The sequence below is a fragment of the Colossoma macropomum genome, unplaced genomic scaffold, assembly GCF_904425465.1.
Source record: "Colossoma macropomum unplaced genomic scaffold, Colossoma_macropomum, whole genome shotgun sequence".
NCBI lineage: Eukaryota > Metazoa > Chordata > Actinopteri > Characiformes > Serrasalmidae > Colossoma > Colossoma macropomum.
Genome location: NW_023494803.1, coordinates 15,247,836 through 15,261,978, shown reverse-complemented (window position 1 = coordinate 15,261,978; position 14,143 = coordinate 15,247,836). Strand labels below are relative to the sequence as shown.

The 14,143-nt window shown below is 37.3% G+C and overlaps 1 protein-coding gene across 3 annotated transcripts; it reads right to left on the bottom strand.

Moving 5' to 3' along the window:
* Positions 1–17: 17 nt before the first annotated feature.
* On the bottom strand, positions 18–7,164 carry slc25a47b (solute carrier family 25 member 47b). Of its 3 annotated transcripts, none has more exons than XM_036593080.1 (7): positions 6,742–7,164; positions 6,134–6,184; positions 5,948–5,991; positions 5,776–5,847; positions 5,518–5,700; positions 4,271–4,535; positions 18–1,272 (listed from the first exon to the last, which is right to left on the bottom strand). In XM_036593080.1, exons 1-7 carry the CDS (start codon positions 6,776–6,778, stop codon positions 980–982), a joined length of 945 nt encoding a protein of 314 aa, XP_036448973.1. In that variant the 5' UTR covers positions 6,779–7,164; the 3' UTR covers positions 18–979. The 3 variants fall into 3 exon arrangements, with proteins under 3 accessions (XP_036448973.1, XP_036448975.1, XP_036448974.1); XM_036593082.1 differs by lacking the exon at positions 6,742–7,164 and adding an exon at positions 6,409–6,733 and having other exon boundaries at positions 20–1,272; XM_036593081.1 differs by lacking the exon at positions 6,134–6,184 and having other exon boundaries at positions 21–1,272; positions 6,742–7,162.
* Positions 7,165–14,143: the final 6,979 nt, after the last annotated feature.

Below are 14,143 nucleotides of genomic sequence, written 5' to 3'. Positions count from 1 at the left end.
TGTATAATAATACAATGGACATGCCAGAACGGGAAGAACGATCATACAATATACAATATGGAAAAAAAAAACATGTAAGCAAATTACTCATAATTTGTTTTATTAACCACAATATTAAAGGTGCAACATCAGGCTCTGCAGGGTGGTAGATCTCCAGGATTTGGCACCCTCTGGTCTACACTGACCTTGTTCTAAAATCTGCCTGTTACCAATGAAATTTCTGACAGCAAGTCTTATGTGAATGGTAAAATCAAGTAAATGATGCTCAAACTCTGCATACTGTACGTTCTCCAAACAGAAAATTATCAAACTGAATGTAAATAACACATTGGGCCTCATTCACCAATCCATCTTAAGATAAAATTTCTTAACACCTACTTGCGCAGTTTTCACGAAGATTTGGACATTCACCAATGTTTTCATATTTGGGATTCTGCTTAGGTAAGGACTAAGGACTTTTTCTTAGGACCTTTCTCTAGAACAAACTTTAGAAAACACTTCGGAAATTATTCGTGAATGAGGCCCATTGTTTACTTCATATATAAATAAACAGGTCAAACTTTTAATATGTACCTTTAGATACAGTATGTTGGTGCTATTGGAACAAGAACTTTACAAGAGAAGGAAAAATTATAATAATATAATGCAAGATAATGTAACAAGTAATTTTAGATCATTTATGTTGGCCTGTTCATTCTAAAATTCTAACACAATGCAAAGCTGAAAATTTCACATTATGCAAAAAAGTAAAAAATGGCAAGAATGGAGCCATAAAGTTTTTGTGCGACAGTGACGATATGCTATGTGAGGTAGTCACCACAAATCATTAACTAATAAAAACATAATACTTAACCCTTCAGCCTTTCACCCTTCAAGTTCATTTAGTTCTGCAGCATAACTTGTCTTTTCACATTATCAGTGTTAGGGTGCCTGATGCTAAAGTAAAATCATTTATACAATACAGATGCCTAAGCATGGCCTATGACTCTGTTCGTATCAAACTGAGTACCAGCTCATACATTACAAAAACGGCCATGTTGACTGGAAAGGCACGTATGCAGTTGAGGGCAAGGCCTTTGAAAAGAACACCTGGTCCCTCGATTCTCACACTTTCTCTTATACAATGAAGAAGTCCTCTGTACCGCCTCTTGTCCATGCCGTCAGTCTGTAAGCGGGCCTTTATCACATCCATGGGGGTCCCAATGCACCAGCCGCACATTCCTGATAATCCTCCAGCAAACATCACCACCTTCCAATCTGGCTTTTTTCCAACTGGTAAAGGGGTGAAAGCTTATAATAAGGTATAGTACAGGTAAAGTTTTCACATACTTGAAGAATTAAGTATACACCCAAGTTCTCAAACAATTCATATTTGGAATGCAGTGTGTGAAAAACAGGTAAAAATTCTTAAGACTTACATGGCTAGGTTTATCAGAGACCACAGTTATTGTAAACATTTACATTTTAAACAGACAGTCTCATCAAAAGCAGCTTAGAATGGTAGCTCAATGTAACATTTTTTTGGTTGGGTTGCCTAATTTGCCTCTGGTGACAGCTTCAAAACAAGAAGCTAATTTTTAATTGGAAGCAACTTAAGGCACTGATAATCTAGTTGTGTGAGAAGGGAGAAGAGTCAGTCATTTACCTCTGCAGTGATACCTCTGCAGTAATTGGAAGCAATTTAAGGCACTGATAATCTAGTTGTGTGAGAAGGGAGAAGAGTCAGTCATTTACCTCTGCAGTGATTGGAGGCGTTCTGATATTTTCAAACATTTTTGATTTTTACCAATAAAAACTTTCATTTTCTTGCGTTGGTAAGACGCTCATGTCACATGTCTGAACAAGTGATTCAAGCTAGGAGGGGGGGAAAGGCAAAGGGGAAGTATATGCACAGCAATAGAGGAGTTGCTTTTTGAGCACTTACCAGTAGCGGTGTAACGGTACGCGTATTCATCCCGAACTGTCACGTTACTTAGGTTACAGTTCGATGCATGCAGTCGTACACGGTATATGCAGTCTTACACGGTATATACGAAGATTGATAAACTTACTACGGAACCAAATTTCACAAACGCGAGTTCCACCCGGAAACCTTAAGCTGTAAGCCATTAACAAGCTAGCAGCGGCAGTCTGCGGAGATATCTCTGCAGATTGCGCCAAATGATCCAGGCTACTTAGAATTCATAACTGCAGCAGCGTGTTAACTCCTGACATCCGATCAGCTGTGAGGCTGAGTTTAAGGTGTTTGGACAGTAAACGAGAGGTTAAGAAGGCAGATATCGAGGTAAATAAAAAGAGGGTATTAAAAAAACACAAGCTGAAATTAAACAAATGAAACGAGACTTATCCCTATCCACAGCCTACAGTATTTTTGTGCCTGTGAAGAGATTCTGCACAAAGCCTTACGCATTTTTCTGTTTTCTCTGTTCCTAACTTAGAAAATCACAACTGGCATTGAACTATTAGCACACAAATTAGTTAATGTTAGTGACTGTCAGTGCAAATGCCACACACTACAGGCTGTACCAACAAAAGTTGCATACTCAGGTGGGTCTGTACAACACTAGGTGGAACAAACTGTAACATTACTACATTGCATTACTGTCTGTTGAAAATGAATGAAAAGAAACCTAGTCTTATGCATTTGGGGGTTTTGGATGTTATACTCTTGCTTTTTTTTAATATACTATACTGTTATACTGAACTCTTACTGAACCATGACCTGTGTACCATTACACCCCTACTGGCCAGTGCATGAGTGATCCTATAACCTTACTGCCTTTATAATAACCAAAGCTTTCAATTTGACATCAGCTTGTCAGTTCATAATACTAAAATGCTTCTCCCATCGTTGCTAGGATGAATAGGATGTCAACATTTACTAACCTCATTCATTCACACTGTGCTTCTTGTACATGCATAAAAGTACAAACAAATTTGGTCAAGTTTCAGCCTAGTTTATGTTGTGATAATGGCGAGTTTGACATTTTTCAAAATCTTTAAGGATTTTGTTAGTCATGTAGTGTACACCCAGCTTTTATATGATATTCTTGCCTCCAGTCCTGAGAACAGGCAAGTCCATTCTCTAGCAATTCTTTCTCTTTTGCTAATTTCTGTTTGTACTACATTATGTGTGTACTACTTCCTGGGTCACAGCTCTGCAGAAATTAGTGTTTTTTTCCTTTTCTAACACTAAATTCAACTCATGAAGGCCTTGCTAATAGGGGCAGTGCTAGGGTCACCTCTGTCACCGCCCATGCAAACCATTTATCCCTAACTCTGACAAAACCTCTATGGTATGTTAGGTCAAAGTCATCATTTTCTTGACATCAGTACATCTTTTATGTGTAATTAGAAATTGTGTTAAGGTTTAAATTATTGCAACTGACCACAAATGATATTTACAAACCATCCCAAGGTAGCTGACTAAAAAGCTGACACTGAGCTGACATAAACTAATTAGTTAATTATTAATGTAACATTAGGCAGCTACAGCTCTAAAGTTAGAGCTTGATAGCTGAACCTGACTACAGACTTTTTTCTTTCTTATTCAAATTTCTAGTTATGCCCACAATGTCTATGCACATAACTACAACTACCAACATGCACGATGTAGGGGTGGAGGCGGAAACACAGTAATCTATATAAGTGGAAGAAACATTTCCCTCTTTTAACACGATGCTGCATCCAGAACTTAATACCACCACACTATACCTACTATACTAATAAATGCAATTCTAATGGTGGTTAACTATTTTTGACATACTATTTAGTACAGCAGTATGCGGTTTTGGACACAGCCTATGAAATCAACTCAAGAAGACTTTGCTAACAGGGGCAGTACTAATGTCACTGAACATCTGGTGCTTAAGCCCCATAGGCCCACCCTTGGCCCATGCAAACCAATTATCCTTAAATCTGACAGAACCTCTACGGTATGTTAAGTCAGTAAATTCTCTAAAAGCTAGCATGTCTTTATGTCTAATTAGAAACCTATATGTGAAAAAAAGCTGTGGGGCTGACGCTGTCTAAATTTCTTATTCTTTTTTAAATATCTAGTTATGTCCATAATGCCAGTGCACATCATGAGTAGCCCATAGGAGCAGGAGGATGCAAACACAAACATGTGAAGTTCGCTAACTAAAAAGCATGCGACATGCACCGTAACACACTGATGACTAGACATCTTTAATGAGCCAGAACACTAAATAGTGCAGAGCTGTGGTCCAGAACGAACAGAATTTGACACCCGTGTTAGGAAGATTTTTACCTGGTTGACTATTGTTGTCTGGAGACAGCCATTCACAGACAGTGTTATAGACGAGGAAATAGGTGGCAAAAGATGGGCCATCCCTCAATGCTAAAGCACCAGCTCCCCTGTAAAGACCCAGGACACCCTCCTCACGTGCAATGGTGAAAAGGCAGTGCACGGGCCCCCTGTATTTAGGCCTGGCTTTGAGGTCAGATCCTTCATATGGCTCGGTCTGACACTGGAGACAGACTTTCACAATGTCTGCAGGGGACATTACCGAAACCTTACACAAACAAAGGGAATTCAGGTATAATAATAGAGTTATTAACCATAACAACCATTATTAAAATATTGTAGAAACCGGGCATTTCTGGTTCTTAAAATGTTTAATATCTTCTGGAATATGATCCAAACAGATAATGTGAATTAAATGAGTAGCTACTTAAGATTATATTGACTGTACTCTGTTGTCACAATGCAGCTAATTCATAAATATTTCTACATGTAGATCTAAAACTTAACCAAAAGACATGTAAATATTAAGCATATTATATCATATAACATTATTGCTTCATTAGACCAGTATTTCGTGCATACTCTTGTTGCGTATTTGTGGGAACTCACACAATTGAATCTTTTGTCTCAAATCTTGGTGTTTTTTGTGCAGTGTGCTGGCTGTCTGCTAACTCACTCGCCATAGTAGCACTGATGATAGCTTCAATGGCAACAGAATATTTGGTTCAACAAATAGAAATTGAAAACTGAAATGCTTTTTTCTAGTTTTGTAATGCAGACTTTCACACCTCGAGGTCTTACACATCTCTTTCGTCTTTGATTTGAGAAATGAGTAGCAATTCACTCTTTCCACCAATCTCTTGGGAAATTGTTTTTCAGATTTACAAATTTGCTACAGCATACTGTAAAGTATTTCAGAGGTGTCCTGGGCATAGATATAGTTGCTAGGCTATGAAGGACCAACTGGTTGAGCCAATCTGCTACAAGGCCATCCTGCAGCAGACCAGTGCTGCATCTCTAGTTAGTTAAGAATACACATGATGCAGACTAAACAAAGACCTTTCCCTGAATTTGTATTTGAGCATCAATTTTTCTCTAATGAACAGCATAATAAGTTTATTTTCAGGGACCCCCTAGATTTTTAATTTTTTGACATTCAGGGGGTCCAAAGGGTTAATTAGGGGGTTCCAGCCCAGGACCCCTTGTAACCCACACCTTGCTTTTATAGTAGATGTACTTGAGTTTTTTACCTGAGCAATTCCGCCAGCTAAGCCCGACAGAAAGATGTGCCACTTAGCGCTGGGTGCATCTGCACTTTTAAAACTCAGCTGGTGGAAGACTTGAAGTGCATTTCTATAAGTGCCGAAGACCACAGAAGAGCTGACAGAGACCGTCGTTATAGGCATGGACATCCCCTTGTAGAAACCATACATCTGTGAAAAAGAACATGGGCTTTGGGTCAACAAAAAATAGTAAAAAATACATCAAATGATTTTCCAGCTACATACCCCTTCTGTTCTGCAGGTTGTGCGAATGCACTGCCAAACTCCAGTGAATTTTCTCTGTGTCTGCATTTTGACCTGAGAAATCCAGAAGTATAAAAAATTAATTTTAGTAAGCAGCAGGCAATAATATATATATATATATATATATATATATATATGGAAGAATAGTTTCTACCTTAACAGTATCAAGAGGATGTCCCACAGCCACTCCAAATGCCCCTAGATAACAAAAAATGACATGTTAACCAGTCATTCAATTTACCTAGATACTATACAAGAGCTTTAGTTTTGTGGCAATGTTCTGAACATAGAGAAAATTAACTAGCACCATTCATATTAATACAAATAAGACTGAACTTGCCCGTCTTCGCAATACCGAGGTTATCTCTAGCCGTCAACCCATTTGGAAAATCTTTTGAAGACATGAGAAGACGATAAATGTAAAAAAAATGTATGAAAGTTTGTATGCTCCCTTGAGGTTGATATTTTTACCGATAAAAAGAAATATAACATGATAAAGTATGGTGCAAAAGCTTACATAGTGTAAATACGAATATAATAAGACTGATCAGGCATTGACGTTTTTTCTTTACTCGGCCGTATTCGCGAAACATGAGCACGAATACAATTTGTTACCTTCATTCCATTAAAAGTAAATTCGGTCCATACTTCTTAGAAGTGTATTTCTTCGTGACGTAGAACGTTTAATTTCCTTGTACAGAGCTGATGGGACCTCGCCTTATTTTACTTTATTTATTTATTTTAAAAAGATTTTTCGACCTGGCTACTGTCAGTACTGTCAGAGTCACCACGTTGTCCCATTCACTGACCTTCATAACACGTTATTTAGATCGATTTTATAGAGGTTAGTCACTTTCAGAGTCAAATCGTCCCATTGACGGCCGTTTCATCACAACAGTTTTTGATAGTTTCATAGACACTAAAGTGTATAATAGTCCGGTTAGCTACCTCCAACAGAGCCGGCGATGAAGTCTGCAAGCTGCATCCTCGCTTTCCACACACTAACTAGCTAGCTAACGAGCTAATGTTAACTGAAGCAAAATTTGTCTTCCGATGTGACAGACAGAGCTCGCATAATAGCTCTACTTTTACTTTGTTCTAGCTGCCCGATATTTTTAAATCAAGTGCAATAGACGAAGCTTCCGTGAAAGCGACTGGTATTTAACGCAGTGCTACTGTGTGAGCATTGATCCTTGATTTCATTTAACGTGTCACTAAATTTACTGTTCGTGCTGAAACAGAGTCAGAGGAGGAAAGAAAGGGGCGCTGCGTCTCGATCCGCCGACAAGTTCCATATGTAGCTAGGGAATCAGTAGATAGTAAATACGAATTCGGCACTGGCTAGGTCCCCCGCAGGTAGGGAGATTGGGACACCGATGACTGAATTACGTGTGACACGGATGCGAAAACAGTATGCAGCATTGACTGTATCAGAGGATCTAATATACGTATATGATGTATGTATGAGGTGAAAAGTGAAACCAAAACGTCTCTGATGCCTTCTGGTGGCTGGCTGCAGTACATGTTCTAACCCCACCCACACCCAAGTATCAAACTTGGATTTAAGTTTACACATTCAGTATTTTTTGCGTATGTTTTCAGTATGTTGTGTGGTGTCACTTCTACAAGCTTTCGTGCCTGTAAACCATACCCCATTTGTGTTGTTTTTTTCACGATAGATTCGATACAAAAGCAGTTATTAAAACTTTCCTTTTGCAAAAGTAGTGCAATTGAAACAATTAAGCAATACTTACAGCACTGTAAATGCATCTCCAATAACTGCATTTATAAGCTGCATCAACATTTTTATGGTTAATAAATGGTAAAGAAAATGAAATATACAAAAGACAAAGTTACATCCTATGTAATTTATTGTAACAGTTAATTTACAGGTCATGTTATTTATTTAAGATATAATTTTATTTTGAATTATCTAAGCATTAATTAAAATAATTGAATTCAGGAGTATCTAAGAAGATAAAACTGGTGCAACGCAGTGTCTTTTTTCCAAAGTTTGTCTTCATTGTCCAGCTTTGTATGGATGACTGGCTTAATTGGAGACACAGAAACATTAAACTTCTGCTGGATGTGGTCTGTAATGAAAAACAAGAAGGGGAAATCTTACTCTTCTCAGTTAGTTATTCTTGTTCAAACTGCACGGTAGATATGGAGACAATTTTATTCTAATTTAGTTACGTCCAATACCACTGATTATTCCCCCACTCCACCACAGCCTAGCCCATGCTCGCAAGGAAGGCTGTAGGCCACCACATGCCTCCTCTGATACATGTGGAGCTGCCAAACCCCTTTTCACTGAATAGCAGTTGATTTCTATGGGGAGTAGTTTAAAAATTACTGCAATGCAGTCTATGCAGTATAACTGCAATAGAAAAACAATTATTCAATTTGACCATTTAGCAATATGAGTGTATTTTATACTGCCCAAATCCATCTAGTCCAGCTCCCTGACCTACCACTGTGGTTTAACCACGCTGTGGTTTATGTGTGCATTGCAGGAGACATGTGAAAGCCATTATTTGATGTACTGCATGTAGCTAAGAGGTTACATTCAAAATGTTCTTAAAATTAAACAGGGATTTTACAATATCACATGATTTTCAAATGTATTTGGCCACAGAACAAGTTCAGTTCAAAAGCAAAGGCATTCTTTACTTTTTATGTAAGTTAATACATTGCAAGTTAATAGTCTAAAAGGGATTTAATCAAATCCCTTTTAGAGTATTTCTATTGGTCCATTCATCGTTAACTTTTCACACAATATAAAGGGCAGTTGCTGTGCTCAAATGATAATGAATATTTAAAAAAAAAGATACTTGTGTTTTTTTTTTTTTGAACAGCTGGGATTTGCTTGGAATTGTTAAAAGCCACAAATGTGATGGCTGATACAATCAGATAACTGTATAAATCCTATTATGATTGGATTATTGAGTGCATGTAAAAGCACTGAGTGCATTTACATGCACTTAATAATTCAATAACTTCAGAAAATTATATTGTGTCAGTAAGCCAATCAACATGTTTACATGCTCCTGAGTACTGAGTAATCAGCTAATGGGAATGTTCCGGGTTTCTTTGATTTCTTATATTGGAGTAAGGTCTAGAAATCCAATTAAGAAATCCGGTTAAGCTCAGTAATCAGATTTCTCAGTGCAGATTTCTTTTGGATTTCTCAGTCTGCGCATGTGCGAAACAGACTGCGGTACCGGAAATAAACAAGCAGCGGTGCCGCGAGATGGCAGCAAAACACTTGTGGAGTGACGCTGAAACCAACTACATGCTTGACGAAATGAAGGATTTAAATATTCTTTGTCTTCTAGGTGATGTATGTTCATAGTTTCAGGTAAAGTGGCTCGATGTTTTAAAAAAAAAAAGCTGCGTTTTTAAAAAAAAAAATCCGATCCGCCTGACTCATGAAGACCCAGAGTTTTCCCATTAGTCGATTACTCACATGCATGTAAATGCGTTGATCAGACTACTGACAAAATCTGATTTTTTGCAGTTAATGGATTATTAAGTGGGTTACTCAGTGCATTTACATGCACTCAATAATCCAATCATAATCAGATTTATGCAGTTATCTGATTATATTAGCCATCACATTTGTGGCTTTTATGTAATTTTGCTGTAAAGGTTTAGAAAATAATTAAAGTTGTTGGTAAACAGAAACTAAAAAGAAAATTCATGAAAAAACTGCTAATTATTTGTTTAATATGCGTTCAGTCTTAACATGGCAACAAGCAAATCCCACCTGTTTAATATTCATTATCATTTGAGCACAGCAGCTGCTCTTTATATTACAGTGCTCAAATACTACACACTTAGCAGTAACAATCACAGCGCATGCAGAAAAAAGCCCTATAGTTTGTAAGTTTCCTGTGAGTTTAACATACTATGATTAATAAAGTGATTCTACTGTACAATCTTTAAGTAATTGGCAGCCCAAATCCCTTTCTCAAGTGAATTTTAATGAATAGTTACAGTTAAAACATCATAAAATGGTAATTTCTAATAAGTAGTCCATAACACCAACAGATATCATGTTCAGTTTAACATATTATGTACACTTGACTTATGAAGTGATTCTGCTGTACAGTCTTTAATTAATTGGCAGCCAAATCAATACATTTGTCAACTGTATTTTAATGAATAGTTACAGTTGAAACATCATAAAATGGTCATTTCTAGTAAGTACTTGGTTTTATGAACTACCTGTATGAGATCACCGTTATATAATGTTTTAACTTCATTCACTAAAATACACTTGGCAAATGTACCCCCCGCAACGCAGAAAGATAAGCAGTTTAGAAAATGTGTGTGTATGTTTGTGTGTGTGTATGTGTTGCTATCATATATTATGAGCAGATATATATTACACAGTGAAATGTATGTATGTAAAGCTAGTATGATTAGAGTTATATTACTGCTTAATTGCATTAATCATTCTCATGTAGGTATTACATTCAGTCTCCACTATTGATCAGTACTCTCTTTTACTGTCACTGCAAAAAAAAATGGTTATTTTATAAATGGAACATTCAAGCAGGCTTTAGTGAGATACTAAAAGAAGGAAAAGCCTTATTTTTTCCAGAAGGCAAATCTAGCTAAGGTCAAGAATCCAACTCTGACTTGAAAGTTTGGGACTTCAAGTAAAAATCCTCTTCCGAAGGATATCTCTTTTGAAATAATATATAACACTGTCAAACTCCCCATGTTGCGCTTCTACAAAGCAACTCAACCAAAACCAGTGCTGAATGAAGAGCCTGGCAACAACCCTGACCAAACTAGTGGCTTATTCATTGACACACAGTGACAGGCTAAGATCAGAGGTGTTCACTGTTTCTGAACAAATTGGAGCCACACAATCCTCAGTGAATACACAACTCCTTGCTAGCACGGATCAAGTTGCAAGCACGTTTGTTGATGTCATCAGTGATCCCATCACTCTGTGGAACTAGAGTATGTTGTTGAAGAGGCCATTTCACATGCCATGGTAGCAGATGTGTCTGGCCCTAAGATCTCTTTTGGTGCACAGCAAATGGTTGGCGATGACTGTCTCAGTGACACATTAACCTATCAGCCCGATGAGTTTACCTCAAAGCCCCTCTCCTGCTTTGCCTACACGGATTTTGGTCTTGCTCTACTCAAACAGCTTCAGTAAGATGAGACATTTTCTGACCCTGAGATTATGAACACATTATTGACAGTGAGACGCCTGCTTCCTGACAGCTCATTGGAAGCAGGTACTGTGTCAGGTGTTCTGTAGGGATGACTACAGTTCCTTCTGGGCAAAATTCTATGAAAGGTGTACCCATAGAACAACTCTGAAAGTACCTTTCCTCATGGAATGATGAAAAACGATAACACAGCTACAGATGACTCTCAGTTGTAAGGAACTGATCAAAATATACAGTGACCTAAAACTGATGCCAAAAAAAGTGGCAAAAATGTTAGTTTCCAACGGAAATTACATCAAAGCAAGCAGAGGTTGCCAAACTCGTGAGAAGATACACCAGAGAACTTGATGAAGACAAGCTCAGAAAATTTTTGAGGTTCTGCACAGGCTCTGATTTGGTGGTATCAGGTGTTATTGAGGTGGAGTTCACTGACCAGAGCAATTTCACAAGGAGGCCTATTGGACGTACATGTGGGATGCTCATACATCTCTCTGAGAGCTATGAAAATTTTACTGACTTCTGCTCTGAATTCTGTGCTGTTCTGGAGAGCAACATCTGGGTGATGGACATTGTATAGTGAAGAAATATGATGTCAAAAGCTTTTTATTGTGGCCTGGATGTCTTCACTTTAAACATAGTTTATACTGACGCATATACACACATAAGCATTATTCTTTGCAGTAAGAATGCAAACACATAAATACATAATGTAATGTTATGCAAACGTTCTGCTTCAGATGAAATTATTCTTACACAGTCTTGTTATTTTTGTTCAGAAAGTATTATATGTTCAGTTTGATACAGTATTAATTTGCAAAATTAGCAATAATAACTAGAGGAAAAGGACTTGAAGACAAGGGTTTTTTCAGGGCATTGGTCCTTTTGTTGGGCATTTTTGTTGTTTTCAATAACCTTTATTTTTGCCTTAAAATTTAGTATTAAATATTTTGTGTATATAATTATTGTGTCTAGCCCTTTCCTAACCTATAAATAGACAACATATATGAGAAGTTATTTTGTCAGGTCTCAAATGCATATAATTATAAGCATGTAATTTATTTAGGACACGGTCTCTTAGAAAGTGACCTCAGCTCTAAGGACCCACTGGCCTGCACAATTTCAAGCACTCCTGCTTCAGCTCATTAGCTAAGGATCAATCGCTCCACCAGCTGAAGTGTGAGTTGGGACAGAAAATGGTGAATCCTACAGGGCAGTGGGTCCCCATGGCTCGTGCTGAGAACCTCTGTTTTATTTATTTTCTAGTATTTCATTTCTTAAGAGAGTGTACAGTTCAGCTGCATGGTATGCGTTAACAGGAGCATCCCAGCCATTTTCATCCATAAGAAGAGCAAAGAGCTCAAAGACAGTTTCATCACAGGGGTACTGGTCCTCTTTGCAAACAGCTACTTTTTCTGGAGGAGCAAACTTGAGTTTGTCCTCCCCTGCACCATAATTTTTTCACATACAGAACATCAGAATTTGGCGTCCTTTGGGTATCCCTTGAACTTGGTCTTATTATCCCTTGGTCTTATTTGATGGGAGTTTCATGTTCTCACAACTTCATCTAGTTCCTCATGCATGAACATAAATATCATGTAAACCTGGGCAACCACTGTCCCAAAAATAGATTTGCATAGAATATTGTACCTGCCACATTGTTTGTGATATCCGTCAACCTTTCTTAATTTCGGTTAAACAAATTATTTATTAAAATCCTGTCAAATGTGAGGCATACAATTCATAACTGAATAAATGAAGTAGATGTTCATGACAGGAAAAACTTTGTGCTGGTGCCAGCACTCTGGTTTGGGCAATGCAAGCCAAAAATGGAAACCTTATTGAAGCCATTTATTGAGAAGTGCAGAGTTTTAGAAACTGAAGTTCTGCTGAGGTACAATATGACAACAAAGAGACAGGAACATCAATCAATCAAATCAACCTTTATTTAACCTCGGAGAACATTGAGGGTGACCCTCATTTACAATGTTGCCAAGTTGATACAGGAAAACGTATAATAATAGATAATGTGCAAGAACATATCAAATAATAAAAGTAAATTTAATAATAAAAATGACTCAAATCAGGTAAAAAAATGAAAGATTAATAATAAAAATGCATAAAAACAGTAGAAAATATAAAGCAATGAATTGTAAACAAAATGTAAAAGTTAAATAAAATCAAAAAAGATAAGATCAAAAAAGGAAACAAATCAATTAAAATGACTGAGATAATAATGAAATCATCATCTGCAGTAATGAGTGTTGTACGGGACTAGTGGTTTGAGGGAACTGGCAGATGCATGTTTGTAAATTATATCACTGTAGTCCATGACAGATAGTAAGGTTGCCTCAACAATTTTATATTCTATGTCAATTTCTATATAGATAACTGAGTTTCTGTCTACAATAGCCAATCAATGTAGCATTTAAAACCAGTTTGTGCTTACACAAAGCAACCTGTAGGGAATTAAATGAGGACTGCAGTTTTGTTACTGCAACAAAAACAGAGTCAGTGTCAGAGTTCTTCTTGTCTATGGCCATGTGGAGATAATTTAAAACCAGTATGGTAGCAGAGATGGTGCTGTTTCTTTCTCTAAAGCCAGATTGACAATTAAACAGAGCAGAATTTTCATATAGAAATGATTTCAGTTGACTATTTACTAGAAATTCTAAAATTTTAGCTAAACAGGACAATTTTGAGATTGGTCTGTAGTTATTTACAAATGCCACCTCACCTCCTTTATGCAGTGGAGTTACATGATCCTGATCCTGAGAATTCTGCATGATAAAACAGAGAGATTAAAAATATATATTGGGGCTGCTAGACGCAGGAAGTAGGGATCCAGCCCATCTTCATCAGTAGTTTTTTGTGAATTAATAGTAGTAAGAGATTTAGCTACTATGTTTGGAGTGAAGGGCTGGAGTGTGAAGAGACCATGGCTCTGAGTAACAGTAGAGTTGATATCAGTTAACCTAACAGCAGATTTGAATCAGTATTTTCAAAAATGTGACCAGCTGCAGCAAATTGTGTGTTAAAAACTCTACAGAGTTCCTTGTGATCAGATATCACCTGATCATTAACTATAACACTGGCTGGAAGGGTAGAGGAATTGTTTTTAAGGAATTTTACATGCCAAAGTTCCTACCCTTCTGTGT

Bases quoted from the DNA above. Each gene is read 5' to 3' on its own strand.
- slc25a47b (XM_036593080.1), bottom strand. From the start codon at position 6,778: ATGCAGCTTGCAGACTTCATCGCCGGCTCTGTTGGAG. The intron at 5,701-5,775 runs GTATGTAGCTGG...TCTTTTTCACAG, and splicing joins CAACCTGCAGAACAGAAGGG to ATGTATGGTTTCTACAAGGG. The intron at 1,273-4,270 runs GTAAAAATCTTC...CCCCTTTACCAG, and splicing joins AGACAACAATAGTCAACCAG to TTGGAAAAAAGCCAGATTGG.